Here is a 15,763-nt window from a genome sequence, read left to right on the forward strand (position 1 = left end):
CTGGGCTGAGCGGGTAGTAGCAAGGGGGTTGTAGCTCAAACCTACTTGCTCCGCAAGGGGTGTTTCTGTCCATGGTTAGCTACCAGGACGTGTCGGGTTGGCTATATAACCGACAGATGATATCATCAGCCATAGGGCAGGCATACATCATTTGCATATGTTTGAATTGTTTGGGTTTGCCTATTTGTTTTGGATTTCTACATCATATATGCTATGTTACCTGATTATGTGCTACTTGTTATACTTGTACCTTATTTGTGTATTACTTGTCTGTATTGCTTGTGTTTGTACAACTGAGAGATCCCTCATGTTGGTGTCGCTGGATGTTGAGGGCTGTTCTTGATGAGATGAATTGATGATGCGATAGCATGATGATGATGATTTTTGGAATGAGATAATTTGAGCCCCCTGGGTAGACGCAGTGATGTGATTTCACTAGCTCCAGGCGAGGGTATGATGTATTGATATAGAATTGCTGAGATAGAACAACTGGTGATGGTTTTGCTTATGATTCTGAGTCTGATTCATGTAAGAATCAGCGAGTTGGGAAACATGTGTAACATGAACTAGATTTAGTATCCCCTTACGACAGATGCCTATTCATGGATTAGTGAGAATCTAGGCTGGATACTTGGAGAAAAGGAGTTTAGGATGCTTAGTGAGTTTTTATTGCAGTGCATTGTATTTATTTGGCACTTTTACCGTACTGGGAACCCATGGGCCCGGGGTTCTCATTCCGTATATATCTCTTGTTTTTCAGATACAGGTCCAGGTGCTCAGAAGTGAGCTGTGGTTCGTCTGAGAGCCGGCGAAGATCTTTATTTTTCTCTACTTTGTGTTTTGCTTAGAATCTCTCCACCTTTGTTTTGAAGATATTATATTATGTGTTGAACTCTTTTGGAACTTGCCTATAGAGGCTCTTATGTTTCCTTTGGGAGAGATTAGGATGTACTGTTGTCAGTTACTTTCATACTGTACCCTAGCCGGCCTAAACTTCGCGGGTCGCGACTAGTGGCTATTTACTTATGTTATATATATCTATCTGTTATCTATCTCTTAATCTCTTTTATGCCTTGTCCATATATCGCTTTCGGCTTCACGTTTTATCTTTTCGTTGTCGAATCGTGAGTGATACATTTTCGCGATTTTATTTCTACTCTTTTCAGGCTCCTCGATTAATACTCCTTTCGAAATTACCTATGTTTATATATCAAAAATCCACCTGAGAGTCGTACCACCGTAATATCATTGACTTATGACTCGAGCATAAGGATTTGAATATTAGGGTGTTACACACAGGAGTAAAATTTTCCAATTCTGTTCGCTCGCACAAGGCGTGCGAATGCCCTCAGCAGAATGCACCTTCCAACGTGTGCGTGCACACAACTTGCAAAACTTCGTTGGTTCTGTGTGCGCACAGAGCGTGCTAGCGCTCCCAACAGTAGCCACATCCCCGTGTGTGCGTGCGCACAAGGCTGAGCATGCGCACAGTTTCAAAAATCCACAAGGTGTACATTCGCACACAAACTAGAAATCACAAATTCTGCAGCATTCACAGAATTCAAATTTTGACACCAAACTTTGAATGAACATAACTTCCTCTACAAAAATTTATTTCCTACAAACTTTATATCAATTTAAAGCTCTTAAAGCCATCTTTAATTTAAAATAATTTTCATGCAATATTTGGCTTTGAGGCTTAAGTTATGATCTGTCAAAGTTTGCCCAAAAACTCATTTTTACCAAAGTTTACAAATTCTCCATTCCTAAGGATTCATAACCAAAACCAAATCAAGCCTCTTCCATCTCATCATACAACATTAACAAGCATTATACTTAACCTTTTCATCATATTTCAACCATTCTAATCCTATATCCATTAATTCCACCTCTATCACCCAACAATTTCATATTTTGCATATCAACATTCAATGTTACACACTTATACCAATTTTCCCACTCACAAGCTTCATCTATCATGCATCATCAAAATTCTCATTTCAACATATCAAACCATCACAAGCATTAACATCATCACACATTATCAAGTTAACACCATCATCATGCGTCATCAAGTCTACCAATCAATTCAATCCAAACCTATCATATGGGTCACTAGCCTAAGTATCCAGAAATATTATATATTACATAGAGAAAACCAAAACCATACCTTGGCCGATTCCCAGTATGCACAAAAACCCAAATTGAGTGCAAATCAAGCTTCAAACCATAACCTAGCCACCAATTCAACTCCAAGCTCCAAGCAAAAGCCAATAATCACAACTTCAAGCTATAAATACACATAATTCATAACCAAATCAACCTAGGGTTCATCTTACTCAAACTTCACAGGGGTTCAAGATACTCTTACCTTGCTCAACAGTTTTGGAAGCAAACTCCAATAGTAATCAAGTGCTAGAGTGTACCTAAACACCCAAAATCACAAAATTTCACTCAATAAAATACCCTAAAATTTCAAATTTTTTAAATGAAGAACTGAAAGGGATTTCATGACTTCCTTACCAATTTTTTGGGTGGGTTTTGTAGAACTCTCCGCGGTGATCGCGTGGCCGCAAACGGGCGGCGATTGGAGCTCCGTAACTCAAGTTATGAGCTTGGGAAGTTGAAGATGAATACTAACAATGAAACCCTCACTCTCTTCTCTTCTCAGCTAGGTTGTGTTGTGTTTGAGTATGGTGAACGAGCTGATGGCTCATTAATGAAGGTTTTATATGTTGGGCTTGGGCCCAACTTGGGACCGGTTCAACCCATTAGCATTTTTAACTCGTTTGGCCCAACTTTGGGCCAAACCTTTAAAATTAATGCTCAGTTTCCACCTTTAATTATTTTTCTAAGGTTTTCTACTATTTTTAATTATTCTCGCACAGTACCGGACAGACTTAAACTGGTTCGGCTGGTTTACCTGCCAGTTTGCAATTTTACTCAGTTTTTTACAGAAATTACGTTTTTTGACTCAGAAAAATCTACTGAGTCCAAAAATCATATTTAAATCCTCCAATTCACATTCTAAATTTTGGATCCTATTTTGAGCAATATTAATTACTTAATTAAACGGTTAATTAGTCGCATTCTTACAGTTAATTTTGTTAGTTTCTGATTTTCTGATTTGGAAGATGCAATCACAAAATGATTTTTCGCGTTAAATTCGTTTCATACAATAAAAATATATGTTAATGTTATTTTTTGTTGTAGAAGATTATGTTATTTTTATGCATTTTGATTTTGTTTAGTGATAAATTTTGTTAATATATGTTTGTTATTTTCTAAGTTTGGATAATTTTGTTTTTTGTACTGTTTTGAAAATTGAAACTAATTGATTATGGAGGTTGATTTGTTTGAATTTGTGTAAATTGCGTTGTTTTGTTTGAATGGTGCAGGCTGAAATTGAAGGAGCATATGCAATATTGCATTGATCACCCTGAGGAGATAAGTAAGCTTACTACAGTTCAGAAAAAAGTCTTTGAAGTTAAGGGTTTCATGATCAAGAATATTGAAAAGGCTGTAGAAATGTGAGAACTTTGTTTCAGTTAGATATGCAGTTTTATTTTTTCCATAGTATCTGTTGATTTGGTTCTGAAGCTTTAATCAAAATAAAACAGGAAACTTTAGTTTTGCATGTAGCTTAGCCAACTAATTTAGAAAAAAGGAAGCCTTTGGAGGAACAGGGCTAGGTGAAGCAAGGAAAATTTGGTATATTTAAAACTATGTATTGAATTTTTATATCATTTTAGTATATATTTAATTAAACCGGTTTAATTACGATTCGACTCCGGTTGAACCATTAAATTATTGAACCAGTTGCTTGATCGGTTCAATGACTGATCCGATTTTGGCAACCTTGATTTATAGTGAATATATAAGTGTTGTTAAAATTAAAGGCACATTTTTTTACATTTTGATAATAATTTTTTTATTTTTTAAGTTAAATTATACAGTCGGTTCTTACACTTTCAGTGAAATTGCAAATTGGTCCCTACACTTTAAAAGTTTGTAATTGAGTTCCTAAAGATAATTAACATTTAAAATTTAGTCCCGGTCGTTCAAAAAGTGTTTGATTTAATAGAATATGCTCAACATATTCTCTATTTTAACAGAATATTCTTAGCATATTCTGAGAATTTTTTATTAAATTAACATTTTTTGACCGGCGGAGATTAAATTGTAAATTTTAATTCTTTTTAAAGATCCAATTACAAATTTTTAAAGTGTAAAGACCAATTTATAATTTCACTAAAAATGTAAGGACCATCCATATAATTTAACCTATTTTTAATATTAAAGTGGCACTATAATTACTATAGCCACCATAACATAGGTGTCGTAACATGTGTATGTTATTAAAATTAAAGACACATGTTTTACATTTTGATAATTTTTTTTATTTTTTAAATTAAGGCGACACTATAATCACTATATAGCCGTAACGTGTGTGTGTATGTATAGCGATGCTTACGGTGTGTAACTATGCTTAAGATGGCTATAGTGGCTATGTTTATGATGACTATGGTGGTTTTGCAAATATTATTAAAATTAAAGTTATATTTTTTTACATTTTGATAATAATATTTTTAGCAATATCTTTTCACAAAATATTATTAAATAATAAAAAAATATTACTTTAATTTTAACAATATTTTTTTAAAAAATATAACCATCATATTATAGACATACTAGAATATATATATATATATATATATATATATACTGAAAAATCCAACTACTGGATAGAATACTAAAAATGAACCAATACATAATGTCTAATGGCATTGGTCAAACACTTCTTCTAATTAAGCCATCGGTGTCATGCATCCTCAAATGGAGAACAACCAAACGTCTATGGTGAAAGATAGTTCTAAATTTTGAAAATAATAATAATTAGATTTCATCATTTTGGTCCAGCTCAAGCCATGCCTGGAATTTTCTGTCCATTTATACCAATTTTAAACAAAAAATGATCACGAGTTGTTAAACCAAAAGGTTTAAGGATAAGAAAATCATAAAAGAAAAGTAACATGTTAACTATAGACAAATTAGTAATATGAGGACTTAAATATTTTTGAACAATTATAGCACAATAAGGACAACAACATGAAAAGAGTAGTGTTGGATATTATGAAAAGGATATTTATATAAGCCCTACACATTTTCTTCTTGTCTCAATTGTCAGAACGAACATCAAACCGTGACAATTTAAAAGGCATTTTAACAAAAGAGAAAAGAAAAAATAAAGGTAAAGTACTGTTTTGACCTCTAACGTTTGTAGGAAATTTTATTTTGGTCTTTAATATTTTAATCGTCTTATTTTAATTCTAAAACGTTTAAAATGATATTAATATTATCCCATGGTCAAATCTCTCACTAACAATTAATGAAATTAATATACTATTAATAATACTTTTGTTAAAGTTACATTTACTCAACCTCCTTCTTTTATATTTACCATTTCAACAAATTTAAATATATCGATTACATTCTCTTACTTCCTTCTTTTTCTCTCTTTTACACTATTAATTTTTTAAGAAGAATTTGAAGAGAAAGAAAAAGAGAATAGGAGAATGAAATTTAGACTTATTGAAAAGGTGAAAATAGAAGAAAAAGGTTAAGAAAAAGTAGCTTTAATAAAAGAATTATTAATAATATATCAATTTTGTTAATTGTCAGTGATGGATTTGACAATAGAATAATGCTATTTTAAATATTTTGAGATAAAAATAAGACGACTAAAATATTAGAGACCAAAATAGAATTCACCTCAAATCTTAAAGATTAAAACAAAATTTTATCCAAAAAATAAAAATTACTTTCTTTAAGTTCTACTTTTTCCCTATAGATCTAAGTAAAATACAAATTTACACAGTTTAGATTAGACGGTTCTTGTTTTGAAAATATAAATTAAACTGAATTATATACATAAAGTTAATTTCAAAACAAAGTTAATAACTTAAAATTGATTCATATTAATCATATAATATTATTTTAATGGTTCAATTCGAAATTTTATATAAATAAACTTTATTTATAAGAAATTTCATTATTATTAAATTAATTTTAAATTTATTGAATAATTAAGGTCTAAATTCAAAGCCTCTAAGAGTAGTTTAGTATAGTAGGATTAGTGTATCACTGAAAGAACTTAATAGAGAAATGATATTGTCACACGTGATATCAATATTTAAATCCGAATTATAATCAAGAACCGCAGTCAACACATATAGCACCTAGAATATCACCCACTCATATCAAAAAATCACACCCTCATACACACATAACCTACATGAACCTCATAGGAATAAACAATAAATCACTCCTTCCAGAACCTACCCACTCACCCATTACAAACAAACAAAGGTTAATGGGGATGGCATGGCGATATATATAGCTACGAGAAGGGGCTCGCTCTCCCTGTGGCAAATGACCACAAAATAACTAAGGCACATTATTCCCACTCATGAAGAAGATTATGTTCGCCGGAGGATTTCTTTGCAATTTAATTTGAAAAAGAAATTTCCTTTTCTGAAAGCTATGCTTAACAGAGACCACCAATCGCAGTCAAGGCCACAAACCTTTAGGCGGTGTTTGTTTAGGGGGATTGAAATTGAGATTAAAGAACAGTGTTTATTTCGTAGGTAGAGATTAAATCTAAAATTTTAATTCCAAAACTCAAAATTTTAATTTCATAATAAAAAATTTTAATTTTTTTTAATATTTTTAGAAAGTATGGACATAAGAGACTAAAACTTTTTAGAATAAAAATTAAAATTTTAATAATATTTTTTTTTAAAATCAAATATATTTTATGTCGAGATATAACTCAGTTTTATCATTTTATTTGTTTCAATTTTTATATTTATCTTAAATTAATATACTAAGATATAACTCAATCTTGTATATTTTATAACAAAAATAACACAAAAATTTAATTTAATTTTTTTCTCTCAATATTATCTCACAACCTCAATTTTTCAGTGTCAGTTTCCTTTCTAAACGCAACTGTTAATGCTGCATACAAATCCCCTTAAAGCATGCAATATGAATTGAACTAGCTAGTAATAATACCATGTGTTCAATCTTAACGTGCGATACGTAGGGAAGAATTGATCGGTACGGTGTGCAGACAATGCAATGTGGTTTTTTGTGGCTTTGTAAGGAATACGCTCTTCATGGGAACCGTTGGGTAGATAAGAATGAATTGGAGGAAGATGATTCCTCTAGTTTTCTAGTATGGACACAATTTCGGGGTTGGCCAGAATTTTGTAAAACTCTAAAATGAAGAGGAAGCTAGGTGACAAGATTATTGATGAAGTATTGGAAGTGAGTTTCTTTGATGTTAGGGACTGAGAATGTGAAGAAAACTAGAAGGAGAGATCCTCTTGAAATTTCAGAGGATACTTAGCTTTTCATTATGAATAATGGAACTATGAATAACGTAACTCAAGTGTGTAAGGGAAAGAGAACAATATGGAAATACAAGATGCTACTCTTTAAAAGATGCATTTTCCATTTTGGTTCTTTTTCCTTGAACCTTGTATTGTCATTCATTTGTTTCTTCTCAATGAACTTGTTGTATCTTTTAGTAAAAAGACAAATTCTTCTTTTTTTCACTATCATCTTCATCATTGCTTTCTTTTGATGGTGAAGAATGCTTTTCCTCTTTTTATCTTCACTTTGTGATATATAAGAAGTGCTACCTCATCATATATTAAGAAGTGTTGACCTTTGATTTCTATGGCAGCGTGAGACTTCTCAAAATTTTGTGCTGTATCTTTATTTTAGATTTTTTTTTCCAAAAAGATTTTGAATTATTCAAATATATCTTCTATCGTTTTTTCTTCCTTCATGGTAAAGAGTTCATATTCATAAGCAAGTATGAATTTTTTATCGTTTCACATTACTTATTCCTTTATACGATACTCTTATAATATATTTTATTCCATATTTGATTTGCAGTTTAACAATTGGATAAATTCAAGTAATCATTTTGAGTTACAACACAATGAAGGAAATTTATTGCTAGTGAACAAGCTTTCGTGAATGTTATTTTTCACAAAATATCCGACTTGCTTCTAATAATTCCTCTTCTCAATAATTTTAAGTAGGTGCTTTATTTTTATTTATATGCTTTCTATTGAAAAATTAAATTGCAGATCTCAAGAATGACAGCAGATAACGAGATAAATTTTAAGTGTAGGATCAATAATTGTTATTATAAAAATTGTTATAATGACTAAAATTGCCACCATAAAATCTGTTCAGAATAAAATAGATTAAAAATTTTTATGATATTAATCTAAGAATTAGTTTATCAACTAGCTTTTCATTATAAAATTATAAATTTCTCAAATTTCTTTAGAGTTTGGAGAGTCATGTGTTTTCTAAAAAAGAATTGGTTTTACCCATATTATAACATGTACAAAAATTATGTAAATCAATGAAAGATAAATTTTAAAAATATCTTTTAAACATCTCTATCTTCTTTTCTCTTTTATTTTATTTTTTAAAATTTGATAAAGAAATGGTCATATTTTAAAAGCATGGAATTAGACTTCCATAAGGATTATTTATGTACAAATTTAAAATAAGTGTGTAAAGATTCAACTAAAAATTTTTAAATTATAAAAATCTAATTATAATTTTAATAAAATTTAATTACAGGTATTTTGTACTTTTTGCTATTATACACATGCAATATTGCTCTGAAAATTATCATAAAAAATTCAGGGTTACTTACATAGAGACGACAGATAAAACAAAATGATTATGCAAAACACTTGGAAACTCAATTTTAAAACGTGAGTAATTGAGGGGTGGACCACATCAAATAGAAACCAAAGAAAATTTATTAAGCAGCATAGCATCATCGTACGCCATTATTGGCACCACTACCAGTCTTCATGGATCACAGAAGTATGCAGTAATAGTAAGTAGCTATAAGAACCCTCACACTGGCTTCACATGTTAGATAGTGATCTCTTATTACTCACAGGTTACACAACACAACTTTTTTGTGTATTTGTGAGAGATCATCAAAGACATACAATAATAATAATGGGAAGAAGCCCTTGTTGCTCAAAGGAGGGTTTGAACCGCGGTGCCTGGACAGCTCAAGAAGACAAAATCCTCAGAGATTATATCAGTCTCCATGGCCAAGGAAAATGGAGGAACCTTCCTCAAAGAGCAGGTTCATTAATTATATTAGTGTGCATTATAAGATCTCATCTCATTTTCATGTTATATCATGGTTTTTCCATCCAACGTGGAAATAATGTATGAAAGTACTAAGTGCTTTAGTCCTTTAATTAAAGGTTTTAGAAACAAAATAAAATTTGTGGTAAATTAGATCTGGCCAATCAAATTTCTATTTTCTAATAATAGAACTCAGACAACGGCAGTTTCATCGGGATCTTTTATTTTTTCAAAGAAAAAAATGACGGAAAAGAGAAGTTAAGGGTTATTTTTTTACGAATAATTCTGCTACGGGTATATTTTCTTATAATAAATATTATTTTAGTATTAATAGTTTTTTAATAATTAAATGTATATTTTTTATTTTATTAACTAAAAAAATTAAATACATAATTAATTAATAACAATCGAATTCATAGATGCTTCGTGTGTGAAATGTGTGGCTGTGTAGGGTTGAAACGTTGTGGGAAAAGTTGCAGGCTTCGATGGTTAAATTATCTGAGGCCAGATATTAAAAGAGGAAACATATCAGAAGATGAAGAAGAACTTATCATAAGACTTCACAAGCTACTTGGAAACAGGTAATATATACGTTTCTTCTTGCTCTCTTCTCTTCTTCTTTCCATTCTTCTCTCTTAAAATGTTCCTCTCTCTGTCTGTTATCTTTCTTTACAAATTACAATGGCGCGCCTTCCATTATTTTTCTTCTGTCTTAAATTAAATAATCTTTGCTTTGCTCAAAATTAATAATATCTTAAAAGGCATTTAAAAAAAAATTAAAATTTATACTATATTCGATACATCAAAAAGTTAATCTTTTTTTTGAGAAACTTTTACTGTTAAATTTTTTTTCTCTTTTTTTGTTAAATGTGAAATTTGTTAAAATAATCTATAATAAAAATAATAAACAATAATAAAATCTTATTCTACTAAGTAAAAAGAAGGACAACATGAATATTTTTTAAGAAATTACTCATCTTAAAAAAAAATTTCAGTAATTATAAATATTATAAAAGTACTGAAAATTTTAATTTTTATTTCTTTCTAATAAAAACTTTTTTTATATGAGCCAAATTAGGTAGTGTAGCACACAATAGTTATTTTAAAATGAGTCAAGTAATAAAAATATTGGAAAATACAATTATATTAGATATATATTAAAAATTAATTAATAGTGTAAAATATATGTTAAAATATAAAGTATATATAAAAAACAAATTAAATTTAATATATGTATTTATATACAAATATAAAAAAATATTAGATTATTAGTTGAATTTATTATTTTGGATCATTATTTTTAAACATTAATTTAAATTTTTTAATTTAATAATTTAATAATATATTTTTAATATATACTTTTAAATATTAATATTAGCTGATGATTAAAAATAATAAATTTTAATGCTTCTATATCATTTCTCCCACAAATATAGAGTGATTAATTTAGTGTCTGGATTTTTACGACAGGATTTTTGTTGGACATATTAATTAGCAACTTTGTAATTGCTTTATTGTTTTTGTTGGTAGATGGTCACTTATAGCCGGGAGGCTTCCAGGAAGAACAGACAATGAGATCAAGAATTATTGGAACACAAATTTAGGCAAAAGAGTTAGAGATCTTCAAACAATAAGCAGTGCATCTTCTCAGCAACCCAATGAAACAAATAACAACATTCAGAAACCAACAACAATGCCTCCTACAACCAATAAAGTGGTCTCCACAACCACTCCCTCTCTGTCACCGTTAAACGATTCACATTCTCTTCTCGTCCGTACAAAAGCTTCTAAGTGCTCTAAGTCATTATTCTTGGATCATTCATCAACAACAACAACTTCACTGCAGCAGAACAAGACTTCTAGTAATAATAATAATAATAATGACAATAGCCACGAACTCGATGAAACCGCCGCCGATCATGTTTTGCTGCCACCGCCGGGGTTGTTGCTTCCGAGCAACGGTGACAACAACAACACCATGGTGATGATGATGATGGAGATGGGTACCAATTCAGAAGAATACAAAGAGATCTCGACAACAGAATTGCTCTTGGATTTTGACGTTGGCGATATTTGCTTGCATTCTCTTCTGAACTCGGATTTCGAGGATATATGCGATTTCGGTTACAACAACAGTAACAGTAACTGCGAGGATCTGTTTGGATTCTCACCGCCGGAGCAGATGCAGCTGGATTCTTCTGATGAAGTTCTAAAGGAAGCCACCGTACCAAGCAACTTCCCTGACGAAACAAATAATATTGTACAAAACATACAGTTTCTGTGAAGATCAGAGTGCTCATAGCTGCTAACAAACTAGTCCATTATCGTGTTCTTCTAGCCTGTTATGCTTCGGGTAATGTTATTTTTGAATATTTTCAAGTAGATCCATGTTGTCTATTATTACATGCTTATGGTGGTTAAATATTTTTAATAATATTTTTTAAATATCGTTAAAATTGTATAATAGTCACCGTATCTATTATAATTGTAGGCACTATGTACTAAGTAAAGTTTAAGTCTTTGATAAAATATAAAATAATATTATTATTTAAATATATGATGTTTAATGTATCCTTTGACTTTTGGACTTTATTCAGTGGTTCATAAATTTATTAGACTAAAATGGATGCATAACAACTTTTAAGTGCCTACAAAAATGCAAAAATAATTGGTAACCAACAAAAATTTATCAAAAATTTATAATTTATTTTATTTAATATTCATTAATTATTGTGATAATTAATAAATACTAAATATGATAGATTTTGACTGTTTTTTTTTTATTTTTAACATTACCGCAAAAATATATATAGTCAAACAACTTTATTAAAAGTAAAAGTTGAATAAAGTTGGAATAGAAAAAATTATTCTAAAAAAGTAAATATTATGGTGTTTATTACATTATATTTATATTATTAAAAAAGATAAATAAATAATATTTAATAAATTTTAAATAATTTATTTTTTATTTTAAATATTTTATTTTTTATTTTAAAAAATAAAAATTAGACAATTTAAACACTACAGTAAAGACATCATAAAATTTACCATCCCAAAATGTAAGACTGTTAGAATGGTAAAGTGGATGTTGATATAAAATATGATAGTTTCCTTGTTCAAACAATATTAGATATAAGCTTTCATATCAATTTTTCAGATAATAGGTTTATGACGTGGCATAAGAGTTTTGTTATTTTCGTGAAGGAAAAGTTTTCGTGAAGTGTATTAAGCATAATTATTTTTATGTTTCTCTATCTATCAATTTAAAATTTTTTTAATAAGTGATTGTATGATAAACAACATATTTTGTAGAATTTCTAACTTTCAAATTATATATATTCTAAATATTTTGTTATTGCTATTGCATTGTATGTAATTTCATGTCATTAACAGCTTTTGAATATTTGTATGGGTTTGATTAACAAGTATTTTTAAAGCAAAAATATCCAAAATACTAAAACTGAACTATGCACCGTATATTTGTATATATTTATATATATTTTTTCACAAATTTCTTTAAACAAATTGACTAGCCGGCAGAAAAAATTTTCACATTAAAATGACACAAACATTTTATAGAAGAATGAATAATAAAGTATTTTTTTTCAGCAGTATAATAAGTTTTTAATGAAACACTAAAAATCAATTACTATTATATATAAATACAAATTTAGTTTAATTATTTTATTTTTGAAGTTTGATTATAAATGTGAATTAAATTTGATTATATTATTTTGATTGTAAATGTAAATATGTATGTGATCATTTTATATTATTCTAATATATATTCTTATACGTGTAGCTAATTATCCATAACTAATTTTGTGTATATATAAAAATCACTATCAAAATTTAATTTTTTGGTTCAATAAATGAATTTAAAACACAAATTATTTTATCCTTTTAATATAATTTGTTAGCAAATTCAACTATTTGTATGATGACTAGGCATGTAGAACGGTATAGCAAGAGAACGAAAACGAAAATGGCATATTCATCATAATATTAAAGTTATACTTCTGTTGAAAAATAAAGTCTTAATAAAAGCTATATACTTTATTTTTTTAATTTTAAAATAAATAAATAAATAAGTAAATTCTAGAGCCCTTAATTTTGGCAAAGGATGAGAATAGGGTTGGGCAAAGGTAGAGTCACGGAGATATCGTCTGACCTCCACCAATAAGTCCTCCTTTTGTTGACACTGCAATCTCATGCCAAAAGCATATACCATATAATTGATGATCATGAATTACCTACCTCTGAGAATAACTGCTATCATCATAATATCATATAGTAATTAATATGTACTCCTTATCTATCACTGCCTGTTCAATTATGAGCACATAAAGGAGTATTTGTTTTTGGTATATCATGAAATGCGCAATAAATATAACACACTGCTGTTTTTGTTCATATTCATTTGGTATGGCGCAATAAATATAATAAAAATTTTATACAATTGTGCAACACATTCGGGTTTTTTACGATTATTTACGCAGTTAATACGAAAAAAATAGTTATTTTTATTGACATAACGATATATAATTAAATAATGCATAAAATAAACTTATGCGTATAAATAAAAAAAAGTAAAAATTTTATAGTAAAAAATACGCAAATAAAAAATATATTATAAAAACATAAACTCTAATTAGTAATACACAGAGATATTATCGATGTAATCGTAGATATTTTAAAGGATTTTTTAAATAAATAATATAATTATTTTATTTATTAAAATAGATCATTTATAGAGAATTTATGAAATTCTATCTCCTTTTTTATTTCATTTATAGTATAAACGAGATACAATATATTTTTTCAAACAAATATAATAGGTACAAACCAGATACGTTGGAAACGACAGACTACACGTATCTCGTTTATAGTGTAAATGAGATATAGTCAATTTCAAATCGTTTATAGTGTAAAAAAGATATGTATATAATTATATTATTTACACTGTAAACGAGATATTATACAGCAAATTTCAACCAACTATAAAATAATCTGCAAGTGATAGGCTTCCTCATAAATTAAACATACCACTTCCTTTTCTTCATTCTTTCAATAAGTGTAGAAATAATGTCTAGTGGTAGTAAATATATTTTTATAAGTGTATATCCTAGTTGTCACATGAAAAATAATGATGATGGAGTTGTGTTTTAGTGTGATAGTTCTATATATTCTTTTGCGCACTCGAAAATTACGTTCTTTGTCTGAGTTGAAGAGTCTAATATTAACGAATTTAGGTGCTAATGGGACAAAGGAGATTAGAAGAGTTTAGTATAGGTTGTTAGCACTAATGAAAAATACAGTATTTTGGTTTCATATTTTTTAGCTCAATGACAATGAACATGTGTTCTTGATGTTTAATGCTCATGGGAGAATCATGGCCAATAAGTGATAGAACTTTTAATGGAAGTTAGTAATGTGGGTGGTATTAGTTTTGGGTGCTCGAATTTTGTCCAAGATAACTCACTTTTTATACTACCATCTCTGTACTATGTTAGTCGACACGGACAATATAAAATTTATTGTACTTAGAGTAGAAGTCTTTTAGACAAAAGTAATTATTAATTATATGTAACACTGCCAAAACTAAATATTATATAGATTATCTCAATCAACTATTAAGAAAAATTATTAATTACTAATAGTCTATTTATATTTGAAAAGCTAGATTTAAATTTAAATAATTAGGTAATTGGATTATTATTATTCGCACTTTTTAGTTGAGTAAATATGATTTTATCCAATTTCAATAGATCAAATTCATATAATACAATAATTTTTATTATTATATTAGTATTTAATAGTATAAATTTTATACACATAAATAATTTTTTTTAAATACAGAAATACATATATTATTACAATAGACTTCTTATATATATTTTTATTTTTAAGATTTAATAGGAAAAATGCCCCTACAATCTACTCGTTTTTGAGTGTCTATAAAATATTTTACACAAGCGATATATTAAAATTAAACTCTATTTTAAATCATTAAAAGGTAAAGTGGAAGCGAAAAATCTTTAAGAAACTAATTTCATACCAAAGTTGAAAAGGATATATATATATATATATATATATATATATATATATATATATATATATATATATATATCATGAAATTGATAGTTTGGTTCATAGTCTTATTTGGTAATTACTATTAGAAAATTAGTTATTACAAATGGATATTTTTGACGGATTTTATCTCACAGAAATTAAGACAGAATTTCAGAAGGATTTTTTGTCGAAAAATAAAAAAAATGAATTAGCATAAATTACAGACGAAAAAAAAATCCGTCAATAATTCTGTCGGTAAAATTAATTTTTTTCTGTGAAAAATGGTTACAGACAGAAAATCTGTCTGTAATTAAATAGACAAAACGCTGAGTTTTATTAAATTATTACAGATGGAAAATCCGTCTGTAATTTAAATTTTCCGTCAAAAAATATTAGATTAAACCTAATTCTACCCCCACTCTCTCGAACTCCATTCAACTAAAACGAGCTTCTTCCTCTCTCCTTCCACGAGCTTCTTCTTCTGCCG

General features: G+C 28.6%; 1 protein-coding gene across 1 annotated transcript; it reads left to right on the top strand.

The window, feature by feature from the left end:
• Nucleotides 1-8,791: 8,791 nt before the first annotated feature.
• Nucleotides 8,792-11,759, top strand: LOC112777000 (uncharacterized). The gene is made up of 3 exons (XM_025821286.3): nt 8,792-9,199; nt 9,656-9,785; nt 10,735-11,759. The coding sequence occupies exons 1-3, from the start codon at nt 8,974-8,976 to the stop codon at nt 11,486-11,488; spliced, it is 1,110 nt and encodes a 369-aa protein (XP_025677071.2). The 5' UTR covers nt 8,792-8,973; the 3' UTR covers nt 11,489-11,759.
• Nucleotides 11,760-15,763: the final 4,004 nt, after the last annotated feature.

This window comes from Arachis hypogaea, chromosome 3, assembly GCF_003086295.3.
Source record: "Arachis hypogaea cultivar Tifrunner chromosome 3, arahy.Tifrunner.gnm2.J5K5, whole genome shotgun sequence".
NCBI classification, from domain to species: domain Eukaryota; kingdom Viridiplantae; phylum Streptophyta; class Magnoliopsida; order Fabales; family Fabaceae; genus Arachis; species Arachis hypogaea.

What these genes read in the sequence shown, in the direction of transcription:
- LOC112777000 (XM_025821286.3), top strand. Translation starts at nt 8,974, where the DNA reads ATGTTAGATAGTGATCTCTTATTACTCACAGGTTACACAACACAACTT. An exon ending in GAACCTTCCTCAAAGAGCAG is followed by an intron (nt 9,200 to 9,655) that starts GTTCATTAATTA and finishes GTGGCTGTGTAG; the next exon opens with GGTTGAAACGTTGTGGGAAA. An exon ending in CACAAGCTACTTGGAAACAG is followed by an intron (nt 9,786 to 10,734) that starts GTAATATATACG and finishes TTTTGTTGGTAG; the next exon opens with ATGGTCACTTATAGCCGGGA.